The sequence below is a fragment of the Lepidochelys kempii genome, chromosome 5 (assembly GCF_965140285.1).
Source record: "Lepidochelys kempii isolate rLepKem1 chromosome 5, rLepKem1.hap1, whole genome shotgun sequence".
Lineage (NCBI taxonomy): Eukaryota > Metazoa > Chordata > Testudines > Cheloniidae > Lepidochelys > Lepidochelys kempii.
Genome location: NC_136384.1, coordinates 136,568,893 through 136,585,296, shown reverse-complemented (window position 1 = coordinate 136,585,296; position 16,404 = coordinate 136,568,893). Strand labels below are relative to the sequence as shown.

The following is a 16,404-nucleotide window of genomic DNA, read 5'->3' as shown; positions in this document are numbered from 1 at the left end:
AGTGGCTCTGTGCAGGAGCGGCTCATGGGATGTTTTGATCTAGAACAGGAGTTCTAAAACTTCATTGCACCATGACCCCGTTCTGACATCAAAAATTACTACATGTCCCCAGGAGGGGGGACTGAAGTCCAAGCCCACCTGAGCCCCACTGCTCTGGGTGTGGGGTTGAAGCCCCAGGGCTTAAGTCCCAGGCGGGGGGGGGGGGGGGGGACTGTAACCTGTGCCCCATTACCTAGCGCTGAAGCCCTCAGCAAGTCTAAGCGAGCCTGGTGACCCCATTAAAATGGGTTTGCAGCCCACTTTGGGGTCCTGACCCACAGTTTGAGAACAACTGATCTAGAAAGTTAAAATGTTTCATAGATTCATAGATATTTAGGTCAGAAGGGACCATTATGATCATTTAGTCTGACCTCCTGCACAACGCAGGCCACAGAATTCCACCCACCACTCCTGCGAAAAACCTATGTCTGAGCTATTGAAGTCCTCAAATCGTGGTTTAAAGACTTCAAGGAGCAGACAATCCTCCAGCCAAGTGACCAGTGCCCCATGCTACAGAGGAAGGCGAAAAACCTCCAGGGCCTCTTCCAACCTGCCCTGGAGGAACATTCCTTCCCAACCTCAAATATGGCGATCAGCTAAACCCTGAGCATATGGGCAAGATTCACCAGCCAGATACTACAGAAAATTCTTTCCTGGGTAACTCAGACCCGAACATCTAATATCCCATCACAGGCCATTGGGCCTATTTACCACGAATATTTAATTACCAAAACAATGTTATCCCATCATACCATCTCCTCCATAAACTTATCGAGTTTAATCTTAAAGCCAGACAGATCTTTTGCCCCCACTGCTTCCCTTGGAAGGCTATTCCAAAACTTCACTCCTCTGATGGTTAGAAACCTTCGTCTAATTTCAAGTCTAAACTTCCTGGTGGCCAGTTTATATCCATTTGTTCTTGTGTCCACATTGGTACTGAGCTTAAATAATTCCTCTCCCTCTCCAGTATTTATCCCTCTGATATATTTATAGAGAGCAATCATATCTCCCCTCAACCTTCTTTTAGTTAGGCTAAACAAGCCAAGCTCCTTGAGTCTCCTTTCATAAGACAAGTTTTCCATTCCTCGGATCATCCTAGTAGTCCTTCTCTGTACCTGTTCCAGTTTGAATTCATCCTTCTTAAACATGGGAGACCAGAACTGCACACAGTATTCCAGGGGAGGTCTCACCAGTGCCTTGTATAATGGTCTAAAACCTCCTTATCCCTACTGGAAATACCTCTCCTGATGCATCCCAAGACTGCATTAGCTTTGTTCATGGCCATATCGCACTGGCGGCTCATAGTCATCCTATGGTCAACCAATACTCCAAGGTCCTTCTCCTCCTCCGTTACTTCTAATTGATGTGTCCCCAGCTTATAACTAAAATTCTTGTTATTAATCCCTAAATGCATGACCTTACACTTCTCACTATTAAATTTCATCCTATTACTATTACTCCAGTTTACAAGGTCATCCAGATCCTCCTGTAGGATATCCCTGTCCTTCTCTAAATTGGCAATACCTCCCAGCTTTGTATCATCCACAAACTTTATTAGCACACTCCCACTTTTTGTGCCAAGGTCAGTAATAAAAAGATTAAATAAGATTGGTCCCAAAACTGATCCTTGAGGAACTCCACTGGTAACCTCCCTCCAGCCTGACAGTTCACCTTTCAGTAGGACCCGTTGTAGTCTCCCCTTTAACCAATTCCTTATCCACCTTTCAATTTTCCTATTGATCCCCATCTAATTTAACTAATAATTCCCCATGTGGCACGGGATCAAACGCCTTACTGAAATCTAGGCAAATTAGATCCACTACATTTCCTTTGTCTAAAAACTCTGTTACTTTCTCAAAGAAGGACATCAGGTTGGTTTGGCACAATCTACCTTTTGTAAAATCATGTTGTATTTTGTCCCATTTACCATTGACTTCAAGTCCTTAATTACCTTCTCCTTCAAAATGTTTTCCAAGACCTAGCATACTACAGATGTCAAACTAACAGGCCTATAGTTACCTGGATCACTTTTTTCCCTTTCTTAAAAATAGGAACTATGTTAGCAATTCTCCAATCATATGGTAGAACCCCTGAGTTTAGATTCATTAAAAATTCTTGCTAATGGGCTTGCAATTTCATGTGCCAATTCCTTTAACATTCTTGGATAAAGATTATCTGGGCCCCCCGATTTAGTCCCATTAAGCTGTTTGAGTTTCGCTTCTACCTCAGATATGGTAATATCTACCTCCACATCCTCATTCCCATTTGTCATGCTACCATTATCCCGAAGATCCTCTTTAGTCTTATTAAAGACTGAGGCAAAGTATTTGTTTAGATATTGGGCCATGCCTAGATTATCCTTGACCTCCACTCCATCCTCAGTGTTTAGCGGTCCCACTTTTCTTTCTTTGTTTTCTTCTTATTTATATAGCTATAGAACCTTTTACTATTGGTTTTAATTCCCTTTGCAAGGTCCAACTCTACTTGACTTTTAGCCTGTCTCACTTTATCCCTACATGTTCTGACTTCAGTAAGGTAGCTTTCCTTGCTGATCCCTCCCTTCTTCCACTCACTGTATGCTTTCTGCTTTTTCTTAATCACCTCTCAGAGATGCTTGCTTATCCAGCTTGGTCTACAACTCCTGCCTATGAATTTTTTCACCTTTCTTGGGATGCAGGCTTCCAATAGCTTCTGCAGTTTTGATTTAAAATAATCCCAGGCCTCCTCTACCTTTAGATCCATAAATTCTTCAGTCCAATCCACTTCCCTAACTAATTTCCTTAATTTTTGAAAATCAGCCCTTTTGAAATCAAAAACCCTAGTTGCAGATAATCCTTCCGTTCAGTTTGAACTGAATTAGTTCATGATCACTTGAGCCAAGATTGTCCCCTACAACCATTTCTTCTATGAGGTTCTCACTACTCACCAAAACCAAATCTAAAATGGCATCCCCTCTAGTCGGTTCAGCAACTACTCGATAAAGGAATCCATCAGCTATCGCATCTAGGAACATCTGAGCCCTATTATTATTATTAGCACTCGTCCTCCAGTCTATATCTGGGAAGTTAAAGGCTCCCATGATCACACAGTTTCCATTAGTGTTTACTTCATTAAAAACATTAAAGAGGGCTCTATCCATATCCAAATTAGATCCCGGCGGTCTATAGCACACCCCAAGCACTATCCCAGGGGAGGCTCTAGTAGTTTTCTTACCCAATGTAATTTTTGCCCAGCTGGACTCTGTCTTATCCATTCCATCGCTTCTTATTTCTTTACATTCTACCTCCTCATTGATAGACAATGCTACTCCACCACCTTTACCTTTATTTCGGTCTTTCCTAAACAGCACATACCCCTCAATACCCGTACTCCAGTCATGACGACTATTCCACCCTGTTTCTGTTCTCCCTAGAATATCTGGTTTCACGTCCTGCACCAGTAGCTCTAGTTCCTCCATTTTGTTACCTAGGCTCCTCGCACTGGTGTACAAACATCTTCATTTTTGCTGTTTGGCCTCGCTCACGTTCTGTACCCAATGAGGCACGGTCATTCTACAGCCAGTAGAACCTATTAGACGGGTATCCACACTGCCCTTCCTCCTTATATACATTCTCCCACCCATGGCTATATCCTCTCTTACTTCGTTTTCTTCCCTCTCAATGCTAAAATCCGGCGTGGAGATTACCTGGGCATCTCCCAACCATCTCCCCCCAAATTCCTAGTTTAAAGCTCTCTTAATCAGTTGTGCCAGCCTCCATCTTAGAAGTCTATTTCCTTCTCTACTCAGATGAAGTCCATCCCGAGAGAACTGTCCTCTGTCCATGAATGCCTCCCAGTGGCCATAGATCCCAAAGCCCTCCTTATAGCACCACTGCCTAAGCCATCTGTTCGATAGTCATAATCTTGTCACACCTTTGTTGCCCTTTTCTAGGAACAGGCAGAATCCCCCTAAAGATCACTTGAGCCTCAATTTCCTTAAGCGTCTTCCCCAGCCTAGCATAGTCTCCCTTAATACTTTCCAGCGAGAATCTAGCCATATCATTTGTTCCCACATGAAGGATAATTAGGGGATTATTTCCCGCTCCCTTTAGGATGCTTTTTTCAACCTCAGGTCTACATCCTGTATCTTAGCACCTGGAAGACAGCACACCCTCCTGTTCTCTGGATCAGCTCTGGTTACAGGCCTGTCTATTCTTCTCAGTAAAGAGTCCCCAATCACATAGACCTGCCTTTTCCTGGTGACGGTGCTATTCTCCAGTCTATCCCCTGTTCCCTCTGGCTGCAAGAATTTTCCATTCCTATTCTTCCTTGTAATCCTCTTCAACCCATCCTGTATCCTCCTGGGGCTCAGATTTGGTGTAGTCTCCATTGACTCTTCCCCTTTTCCTATAGGACTAGCTGCTCTTCTCTTCTTCCTTGCCCTTCCACCTTCAGTGACTACCTGCTGAGCCCCTTTTTCATTTTCCAACTCTGCAAACCTATACTTGAGCTCTATTTCTCCTTCACTAGCCCGTCTTTTCCTCTGCCTGGTTCTTTTAGTCACATGCTTCCACTGACCACTTCCCTCACCCAGTCTCCCCTCAGAATTCCCCAGTCCTGCTTCCATCTGCAAGTCTGAGCTTTTCCCTTCAGATACCTCATGTCTTTGCTCCATAATCTGCTCAAACCCCTTTCTAAACTCAACCAGACTTTCCACCTGCATCTCCAAACCTCGGATCTTTTCCTCCATCAGCTCTAGGGACATCAGCTCTAGGGACATGCAGACAAAACTCTTACCAGGTGCCCCCTCCAGGATCATGGACATACCACAGCTTCCACATCCAGTCATCTCCATTGTGTCTTCCACGACATGGGTCACTCCCACTGCTGCCTCTGTGTCTGTCATACCCTTCCCACCTAAACCCTGTTCATCTGGGAAACACAAACCACACCCAAAACCCCACCCCCCACAGCAAAGCCAAACCCCCAACAAGCACCACAAGACAAACTCCCCTTGCAAACTCCCCCTCAGATTCCCCTGTTTACAGCTCTGCTTGCTGGCTCCTGGACTGCTGCAGCTGTCTGGGCCGCTGGCTGGCTGGCTCCCTTTTAGGGCCCCTGGTACCTAAGTAGCAGCTGCCCTTAATGATTTTATAAAAGAGAATGTTTTACATAGTCTATTCTGATATGCGAGTAGTAGCCGTGAAATACAAGAAATCATGTAAAAATAATCTACTAAAATAACTAAATGAAATTTCAAAATTGTTATATTTTCTAAAATGATTTTTTTTCTTTTTTAAAAAATTCTCTCAGTGGCAGTTTAAAAAAAATTTATTTTCATTCTGAATTGAATCAAAAGCAAATTTCAACATGTTAAAATTCCCCATAAAATAGAAATTCAAGGTTTAGACCAGCTCTCCCCATAATTCCTGCCTCCCAGCCCCCATTATAACAAGGCTTTCACTTTCATTATCACAGCCAATGCTGGTCAAACTATAATGCAATTAAGACAGTTTAATAGAGCCTGATGAAGAAACCAGGGATAGTCTGTTCTCTGTTTGTACAGCGCCTAGCGCAATGGGACCCTGGTTCATGCCCATGGCCACTATGGTAAACATAGGATAAAGGACAGTTCTGTGGGCAGAGGGATCTTGAATGCTGGGAGTGGGGTGTGAAGCGTCCTGGAGCCAGCAGAGGGCAGCAACAACCTCCTGACAGACCTGTACTCCAGCTCCTATTTCCGGGGTCATTAGTCGTGTACTGGAAAATGCACAAAGAGCAGGACTGACCTGCCTCTACCACAGTGTGATCCTCACACAGAAACTCCAGCTCCGGCACAACACTTCACAGGGAAGCTGTATTTTCTGGGGGAAAATTAGCTAAATATAGGGTTAAAAACCAATCATTTCTTAAAAGGGCCCCTCGTGTCTCACTTTCCTAACCTAGCCTTTCTCAAAGGCCAGATGAGATGATCAGAATGGGGCCTTCTGTCCTCAATATCTTGGAATTGGGGGAAGGTGCAAACTTGAAATGTTAGTAGCCACTTCTTCATTCTAACCCTAATTGGGCCACATTGATCTGTATTTATTTATTTATTTATTTTAATATGACGCTAAATAGTGTGAAGGGGGCAACCTGCATTCATCACCTAAGTGGCCATCAAGGTCAGCAGTGAGAATATTTAGAGCTGACCCCAGCAATCTCTTCCATCAGCACTGGTTTGGTTTCGGCCATTTTCTAGTAGGGATCTATGAGGAGAGAGGACCAATGATTCCCAAAGCATGTTTACAAAGGACCCCTGGCACTACACAGAGCGGCCAAAGGCTTCAGGGGTCTGATAAGATCGCCAGCGAAGAACATAGACTGAACTTCCTGTGGAACCATCTGCAGGACTGAGCTGAAGATCGATACGGCTGGTGCTCAGTCTGCAAGGAGGCTACAGCCCTGTGGGATTTGTCTTGGGGAAGATTAGGATGATTTAGTGGGAAATTGATCCAAGACAGTAATTCATTATTCTACACAAAGGGAAGACAATAGGTATCGCATGGCTGGCTACTTCCATTTTCTGGTGCTCTCAGCCTGGCTCAGTACAGCCAGTCTGCTGGTGTAGGGTGTGTCCACACTAGACAAGAGGTGTTTCTCACAGTGTGTCAGGGAACATGGGCTAAAATCCTAGTGAAGACAAGGCCATGTGTAATCTCCACTCACGTTAACAGGTCAAGGGACAGCCTAGCGGGGAGCCTTGTCTTTAACTTGACCTGCTAACTCGTGTTAAACTGACACCTACCTCATCTTCACTCAGATGTCAGCTCCTGTTAGTCACTGCGTTTGGTGTAAGACATGGCAGGAAAACAGCTCTTCTCCTGGTACAGACAAGGCCCTAGGGAGGCAGGCTCAGCACCGTGGGAGGGGGAACTGAGACACAGGGGTCCATGGGCTGTGAGATGGGGAGAAGGGGGAGCTGTCTGAGGCCAGTGAGAGGAACCCGTGATCTGGGTGGTTTCCTGGCGGGGAAGCTGTGGGAACCTCTCAGCCGGCAATTACTCTCCCCATGTAGGTTTCCGTACGCTCCCCCTCCCCCACACATCGGGGGAGGGGAAGTCATGCAGCTGACGCTGTGTGGGTGCAGCAGTGAACAGCTCTGCACCCCCCCTTGGCTCCCCCAGACAGGGAACTAGCTACAGCTCTCCAGGAGCTCCCCCAGTACAGGGCACTGGAGGCTCTGATGGCGGGTGGGGGGAAGGGGAACATGAACGGGGGCATGGATGGATGAGGGGGCTGACCGGCTTGTCCGTCACAGATTGACAGGCTCTGTGCTCTGCTCAGCCTTTAAACAGGCTCCTGGGAGTGACCAGGCCCCAAGATTCATGCTGACCCACAAGGACAGGCCCTGTAGCCTGAATGACTCTGGGACTGGGCCTTTGGCCTCCAGCACCTCCTGCTTCCCACCGTTTACACCTACAGAGAATCCACCTTTGTTTACCTTCTTGTGCAGACTTTACCACCCAGATCCGCAGTGATGTTTCAGCTCCCAGCTCCTGTTTATTTCAATGGGAACGAGGCACTTAAATCCCTTTGAGGTTCTGGCCCCACTGTCTTAGGAACCCAGTCAGTATTCTGCAAAACAGCCTTTGAGAACAAAGGAGCATTTATTAATCCCCTGGAATCCAGTAGGAGAAGGTTTGTAGGTTAGTTTGGCAAAGGGACGCTCAAGGCAGAGTCCATATGGGTAGGAGCAAGGCCCCAAGACACCAGGCAGTTCTCAGCTCCATCTTCACTCTCTTTGTGTGTCTGCAACAGCCGCATTAAGACTTGTCTCCTCACACCTGTCCTTCCTTTAGCTCCAGGTGCAGCCTTTTCACTTTGCTTCTCTGCAGAGTTGGGGGAAGTCACCTGCTCTGAGACCGCGTCTACACCTAAAATTTAGATCAACCTAAGCTTCTGAAGCATTCATGGCCTGTGTGACAGATAGGCTGACCTAACCCCCACTGAAGGCACCTAGGTGGATGAAAGAAAAAGACCCTGTAAACCTGTAGCTGCTAATGGTGTAGACATGCCTTTAGTCCCAGTAGTTCTTAAAAACAATCATACCCTGGGCTGCTCCCCTTGCCCAGGCATTGCCCAGCTCTGTCCCAGCAGTGACCCGAGTTTCTTTGAAAAGGCAGAGGCCCTTGATATACTCCACAACTGTGCTGATGACTCAAAGATCTACCTCTGCTCGTGACCTGTCTCCTTCTCTCCAGATGAAAATCTCGGCCTATGTCTCTGTCTCCTTGTGGATGTCTCATCATTGTCTCAAGATAAATGTGGCAAAAACAGAGCTCCTAATCTACCCCCACCTCCCGCCCCCAGTTCTCCCTGCTACCGCCTTTCTCAATCACTATGGGCACCACCAGCCTCTTGCCTGTCACTCAGGCCCATAACTTGGGTGTCATTTTGGTCTCAGACCTCTCTGTAGGTTCTCACATTGACGTTCTGTCGAAATCTTGCTGAGTCTTTAAGAATTCTCAGCTCACCACGACAGCTGTAACTCCCATCCCCCATGCTGCCCCCCACACTTGGCAGAAGCCCCCATCAACACCCGCACGGCTACCTTATTAGCCTCCTTCAAATCCCTCCAAGGTGTCTGCAAAAAACCTGACTATGGTGAGTTGCTGGTGTCCTGTTATCACAGCTGATCGTGCTGACCAGTGTTGTCCCATTGCTTCCTTGTGCTCCTCTGTCTGTCTCCATCTATTGTTTCTTGAATTAGTGTCGTGCCCCCTCTCCACCCGGTTACCTTCTTTCATGCTAATCTGGGAACAGTTTTGATGGACAGGTCTGGGTTCTTCTGGATCCCGCCACCCACCCAGCAGGGTGTATCTTCTTTATGTTTCCCTATGAATGTATTTGGCGGTGGCTCCAGCACTCTCACTCCTTCCTGGCAGGGTCCCCAAGGTGGCTTGGGAGGAAAATGCCAACCACAGGGTAACCCCCACTTACTTGCCAGAAAGTTGGAGACTTCCAAGAAATAACACAAATACATAGAATATACTCAACACAGTAATTATATTAAACAGGAGACAAATATAACATAACAGGGTAAAACACTATTCTTCGTGCCCACGCTGACAATACCCGTGACTTTCCCCAGTCACGTGACCTGATGAAGGAAATGTAAGAATAGTGTCCCGTTGGTATGCGTACTTTGTTGGGGCCCTTGATGACCTATGACCACGATATCTTCTCTGCAGTTGTTTAGCAGGGTGGCTGACTGGGTTCAGTACAGCCCAAAGGACTCACAAGCGGGAGGAGGTGGTAAGTCCCTCCACAGGTTTAATATGCAGCTGGTGATAAAATCCCCAAACCCGTACTCCCTGGCTTGAGGACACAGTTCAAGGAGTAGGGGGTCCCCAAAACAAATTCCCGGACTGACTAACTAAAAGATGGTGCATTCACAAACTCCATGAATGATCCTCGGATTCAGAGATGACTCTGGACTCCTCGGTCACGGCCCAGGGGCTGATCTCTGCTGGCAAGGTCTCTTCAGGCCCGAGTCAGGCGGCTTTGTCCCGGGATTTCCCCTCACCACCCAGGGGTGCAGGGCTCAAGGTGCAGATTACAGAACTGGACTAAACTCCAAAATGTCGTCTCCTAGCCGAGCGTCCAGACACACTCCCTGCAGGCCAGCCCTGGACTAGCAGCCAGAGCAGAGCTGGCCATGTGGTGACTGGTCTCCCCTAGGGAGCTGGGGGTGAACTCAGCCTGGCTGGGGAAGTTTCCCAGAAAAATTCTACAAACTGGGAGTCATCAGTAGAGAGGGAAAAGCCCAGCGGAGGGATCTGCTGTCAGGTCCCTAGAGGCCAGTTGTCGGGGGAATGCTGCATGCTGGCCTGGGACCCTCCAGCTCCCCACACAGCCAGGCCTGCCTAATATGCTGTTGGCCTTCTTGGCAACAAGGGCACACTGTTGACTCATATCCAGCTTCTTGTCCACTTCTCACCCCTAGGTCCTTTTCTGCAGAACTGCTGCCGAGCCATTTGGTCCCTAGTCTGTAGCGGTGCATTGGATTCTTCCGTCCTAAGTGCAGAACTCTGCATTTGTCCGTGTTGAACCTCATCAGATTTCTTTGAGCCCAATCCTCCAATGTGCCTAGATCACTCTGGACCCTATCTGTACCCTCCAGCATATCTACCTCTCCCCCCAGTTCAGTGTCATCCACAAACTTGCTGAGGGTGCAATGCAACCCAGCATCCAGATCATTAATGAAAATGTTGAACAAAACCAGCCTCAGGACCAACCCTTGGGGAACTCTGCTTGATACCAGCTGCCAACTAGACATGGAGCCGTTGATCACTACCCGTTGAGCCCGACAATCTAGCCAGCTTTCTATCCACCTTATAGTCCATTCATCCAAAGCATATTTCTTCAATTTGTTGGCAAGAATACTGTGGGAGACCGTATCAAAAGCTTTGCGAAAGTCAAGGTATATCATTTTCACCGCTTTCCCCATATCCACAGAGCCAGTTACCTCATCCTAGAAAACAATCAGGTTGGTCAGGCATGATTTGCTCTTGCTAAATCCATGTTGACTATTCCTAATCAGCTTCCTATCCTCCAAGTGCTTCAAAATGGAGTCCTTGAGGCCCTGCTCCATGATTTTTCCAGGGACTGAGGTGAGGCTGACCAGTCTGTAGTTCCCCAGATTCACCTTCTTCCCTTTTAAAAAGATGGGCACTATATTTGCCTTTTTCCAATCGTCCAGGACCTCCCGCGATCGCCATGAGTTTTCAAAGATAATGGCCAATGACTCTGCAATCACATCAACCAACTCCTTTAGCACTCTCGGATGCATTGCAACTGGCACCATGGACTTGTGCATGTCCAGCTTTTCTAAATAGTCCTTAACCTGTTCTTTCTCCACTGACAGCTGGTCACCTCCTCCCCACACTGTGCTGCCCAGTGCAGCATTCTGGAAGCTGACCTTGTCTGTGAAGGCCAAGGCAAAAAAAGCATTGAGTGCTTTAGATTTTTCCACAGCATCTCTCACTAGGTTGCCTCCCCATTCAGTAAGGGTCCCACACTTTCCCTGACCTTCTTCTTGTTGCTAACATACCTGTAGAAGCCCTTCTTGTTACCCTTCACATCCCTTGCTAGTTGCAACTCCAATTCTGCTTTGGCCTTCCTGTTAAGTCAATTGGGTTGCCTGAGATATTTGCTATTCTTTCCGCACATTGGGATGAGAATTCACACAGGCAAGAAATCCTAAAAGTGCCCTGACTAGGGATTCGCCAAGTGAATATCATCTTTGCCATTTCCCATGAACGTCGGAGCATCAGGCCAGGCTGGAGTGGCCATGTAATGCGGATATGCAATGGTTATAAGGCAGAGAATAAATCACATTCCTGGAACAGAGTCGTGTAGGGCAAGAGGCTGAGATAAGATTCCCACATTGTGATGGGATTTGTTTATGATTTTTCAAGAAGCTCTGAATGTCCTCTGATCAGCTCCTCCATCAACACAATTTGTCAGTTCAGGCCATAGTCGAGGAGCACTTGCTAACACTAACCCTGACATAGCAGCATCCACAAGTAATGGTCTCTATCATCTCCCCTTGGCTAGGAGATGCTGTTCCTTCCTGGCAGACAAAAATCTGGCCTCAGTTACTTACAGCTTTGTCACCCCTCAGCGGGGCTGCAGCAATGTGATCTGCGTGGCCATGAAACCATCAGTGCTGGGGGACCTTCAGCTAGTGCAGAATGCTGCAGTGCATCTTCTCTGCAACACAAGCTCCTGTGAACATATCACGCCTGTCCTCCACTCCCTACATGGCCTGCCCACCGAATATCAAATTGTGTTCAAGATCTTGGGCCTTGTCTTCTGGGTGCTCCATGGCCTCAGCCGAGGTTATATAAAAACTTCCTAAAGCTCTGTGATGAAGACCACACACAGCAACTTTCATTGCTACTCAAGCACAATGCAACAGGCCACAATAAGTGTAATGTTTATTTGTGCGGGAGAGAGAACTGTCTTTGTGGCCGGTCTCAGGTGGTGGAATGAACTCCCACAGGAACTAAGGATCGTCACCAACCTGACCATCATTTACTCCTAGTGCTTGGACTTTGCTTTCTCTAGTATAAATACTTATCAACACGCTCACTTATCGCAACAAACATAGCAGAACTCTTCCACTGCACACGCTTCTCCCCCAGAAAGGATGAAAGAACAAAAAACATGGGACAGAAGGTTGCTTATCACACTACTGAAAGGTGCTCAGACACTGTGGGGAGGAACATGGTATGAGCACCAATAGAGAACAGAAGAGACTTTTGCTGCCACTCAGCTACAACCTTATTATCTTATTCTCTGTGACTTTTCATTTATGCTTGACAGTAAATTATTTAATAAAATGGATACATTCAGGAGCAATAATGGTGTCCACTAGGTGTGAAATGCAATGCCGTGACCAAGGCTTAGTGGGGATGATGGTTTATTTGTGATTTTCTTGCTTTGCACGAGGAGGAATAACATGGGTCTGAGTTTCTCAGAATCATTCATCTCCAGAGGAGAATAATGCGAAAATGGGCCTTCATGGGGTGAGACGGGACCTTCAGGAAAGACTCTTGACATGTTTCTTTTAAATTACAGAGCCTAGGAGGGCTCTGCTGTTTATTCCCTACAGGTACCATGCATTCCTAGATCTAGACGGGTTATCTAGATGACTGAAGTGCTGATTGTTCCCTTTAGAGTTACACACTGCCACTGTCATGGGTCTGTAGTTCTCCTTCATTATACATGTCTCCTCTACAAAGCCCTGGACTAAGAATGTGAAATCCATGACCACATTTCTTGTACCTACTCCGCAGGGTTGGGGGATTAATCCGCAGACATTTAGAATCCAGATGCATTAACTACAATATGTTTCTTTTCTGATTAGCTTTCTACTTCATTTTTTTATAAAGGCACTTATCAGAAAAAATATCAAAATGTTCACTTCAGAGTCATGACAGAGAAAAGATATTGAATCTAATTCCCTGGTATCTCAAAATACCTGATCAACCTAGAATGGAACAAAAATGATAATTAGAGAGTCTGTTAGACAGTTAACTGGCTGCTTTTATGAACTCGTGGTAATGTCGAGTGAAAGGAACTTCACAGTGTACTTACAGCCCCTGCGCTAGGAAGGGAATCCAGGTGGTTTCATCTAAAGGAGAATAGGAAAGAAACTCTGATCTTAGGCCTTGTCTGCACAGGACAGGTTTTCCTGTCTATGTTTTTCTACCACACCTGTATGAGTCCAGAGACAGGGCACAAGCAAACAACTTCCCTTCTGAACCAGTGCGTCTGGTGTTGTGATGTTGTTAAATTACTTTGCCGCATTCTGAGCAGGTATCTCATGATGCAATGTTCTACCCACCCCCCTGCACCTGGACCACCCCGCCAAGCTCCCCCAGTGCCCGGATCCGTCCACTGAGTCCCCGGTACCCAGACATGCCTGCCAAGCCCCAATCATCTTCCCCGGAGCTCCCTGCAGAGTCCCCTTCCCCCTGCACCCAGATGCCCCCCACACCCACACTGAGGCAACTGCACTCACAGTGCCCCACACAGAACCTTCTCCCTGCACATCTGCATCACCCCATATTAAGCCCTTCCCCACTTGGATCCTGCCAGACTGAGCCTGCCTGCCCGCACCTGGATTGGGGGCAGGACTGGGCATGTGTGCGAGACTCTGTCCTTCTCATTTGCTAGCTCGGTGCACCCAGCATGGAATCATAGAATCATAGAATCATAGAATATCAGGGTTGGAAGGGACCTCAGGAGGTCATCTAGTCCAACCCCCTGCTCAAAGCAGGACCAGTCCCCAATTAAATCATCCCAGCCAGGGCTTTGTCAAGCCTGACCTTAAAAACCTCTAAGGAAGGAGATTCCACCGCCTCCCTAGGTAACGCATTCCAGTGTTTCACCACCCTCCTAGTGAAAAAGTTTTTCCTAATATCCAACCTAAACCTCCCCCACTGCCACTTGAGACCATTACTCCTTGTCCTGTCCTCTTCTACCACTGAGAATAGTCTAGAACCAGCCTCTCTGGAACCACCTCTCAGGTAGTTGAAAGCAGCTATCAAATCCCCCCTCATTCTTCTCTTCTGCAGACTAAACAATCCCAGTTCCCTCAGCCTCTCCTCATAAGTCATGTGTTCCAGACCCCTAATCATTTTTGTTGCCCATAGCTGGACTCTCTCCAGTTTATCCACATCCTTCTTGTAGTGTGGGGCCCAAAACTGGACACAGTACTCCAGATGAGGCCTCACCAATGTCGAATAGAGGGGAACGATCACCTCCCTCGATCTGCTGGCTATGCCCCTACTTATACATCCCAAAATGCCATTGGCCTTCTTGGCAACAAGGGCACATTGCTGACTCATATCCAGCTTCTCGTCCACTGTCACTCCTAGGTCCTTTTCCGCAGAACTGCTGCCTAGCCGTTCGGTCCCTAGTCTGTAGCTGTGCATTGGAGGGGCAGGCAGGGTCCAAAGGTGATTCTGTGGCAGGCCTGGCCCTTGTGCTGTTTCACTGCTGTGCAGATTGCTGGATTGGGGCTGGAGCCCGGGCTCTAGGACCTTACAGGGTGCGAGGGTCTCAGAGCTCTGGCTCTAGTCTGAGCCCAGAAGTCTGCACAGCAATGAAACAGCCCCATAGCTCAAGCCCCAGAAGCCTAAGTCAACTCAGCTGGCATGGGCCAGCCTGTTGTATCAACCAGGCAAGGTACGAACAAGCTTCAACTGGACTTTATTTTCAAAGTGGAAACCTCTTTACCAAGCTGCTGCTGCACCCTCTGTAGCTCTCTCCCAGCCTCGCAACTCCTCCCCCCTCCTTCCTGTTTCCTGTCCTTTCAGACTCCCAACAGCCAGTGCTCCCAATTCTAATAATCACAAGCAACATCTGAACACCACATTCCCTCCTCTGTTAAGAAACTCTCCCAATTAAAATAAACATTATTGTTCTAACCACAGGAACAAGTATGAAACAAGACACTATACTGTTGGCAGAAATATGACACTGAAAACGCTGGAGATACTACATAACCTAGTCTCTGGTCCAGACAGGTGGTCGTCTGGGTCTGACAGGCCGTCCGTCAAGCCCCGGGTGCAGTGCAATGTCTTGTTCTGTTGGTACTACGGTGAAGTCATCCCATGCAGACTGGGTGTTGGCATAATCTCCTCTTGGTGCATAGGCAGGTGCCAGATAAGAAGCATTCCATACCCGCCCATCAGAAAGTTGATAGGTGCAAGGTCCCTTCTTCTCCATGATTTTAAGAGGAGCTGTGAATTTATGGTCCCCTTTGCGTAAAATTCCAGGGTTTCGTATTCTAACAAAGGAACCACACTCAAACTTTGGTTCCTTAGCACCCTGCCGCTTGTCTATGAAAGCCTTAGACTTTGTTTGGTTCTGTTCAACTGTTTTTCTCACATCATCCTCTTTTGGGGCATCAGGTCGTGCCTTTAACAATCCGGCAATGTTCAGTTTAGTATTCATCTGTTTCCCACGCAGTAACTCTGCGGGTGATCTTTGCGTGGTGGTATGTCATGTAGCCTGCTATGCTTGCAAGAAAATCAATAGTGAAGGGTATCCGCAATCACCCTTCTAGTTTAGCCGTTTGCAAACTCTCTTCCAAACTTCTGTTAAACCATTCAATTTCCCCATTGGCTTGAGGGTAATATAGGGATGACCTTCTGTGTAAAATGTTCCTCTCTGCTAGAAAAGTTTCAAAGTAAATTGAAAGTAAATTGACTACCATTATCTGAAACCAGTTCTTTGGGGTTACCTTCCCTGCTAAAAACTGAAGAGAGGAACTTAATTACTGTAGCAGAAGAGAGTTGTGATGTAAATGCTACCTCAGGCCATTTACTGAAATAGTCTATTAAAGTGATGGCTTAATGGCAGTCAATTGGAGCAGTATCAAAGGGACCTACAATGTCAATCTCCACTTTTTCCGATGCAGATGCAGGAAGAGGAACAGGCTATAATGGAGGGGTACATGTCACTGCTGTCTTATCATACATTTGGCAAGTGACACAGGATTTTATGAGTGCTTCAGTTTGAGAGTCCATCCCTGGCCTCCAATACAGATCCCGTAGTCGTTGTTTGGTTCGGACACTTCCTGGATGAGTATTGTGTGCCAAGTGTATGAGTTTTGACTGTAATTCTTCTGGCACAGGGAGCCGGTGTGTACCTCGTAGCACACAGCCATCAAACAAAGAAAGTTCATCCCAAACTCTAAAATAAGGCAGCAAAACTGGATCAAGGTTTTTAGGGTGACTGGGCCATCTCTTTGTCAGAAATTCCCGTAGTTTTTGTTGAATTGGACACGCTGAACAAGCAGCTTGAAATTGTTCTCTTGTAACTGCA

General features: G+C 47.0%; 1 protein-coding gene across 5 annotated transcripts in view; it reads left to right on the top strand.

Moving 5' to 3' along the window:
• Positions 1-16,404, top strand: part of LOC140911914 (class I histocompatibility antigen, F10 alpha chain) — a 96,972-nt gene that overhangs the window by 67,347 nt on the left and 13,221 nt on the right. Inside the window, exon 7 of one of the 5 annotated variants that reach the window (XM_073346067.2) lies at positions 11,687-16,399. The exons of 3 other annotated variants lie outside the window; for them this stretch is intronic. In XM_073346067.2, the coding sequence (XP_073202168.1) occupies positions 11,687-11,796 (110 nt within the window). In that variant the 3' untranslated portion in view covers positions 11,797-16,399. Of the gene's footprint in view, positions 1-11,619; positions 16,400-16,404 lie in introns of those variants that run through there. One more of the 5 variants, XM_073346068.2, reaches the window with a different exon arrangement.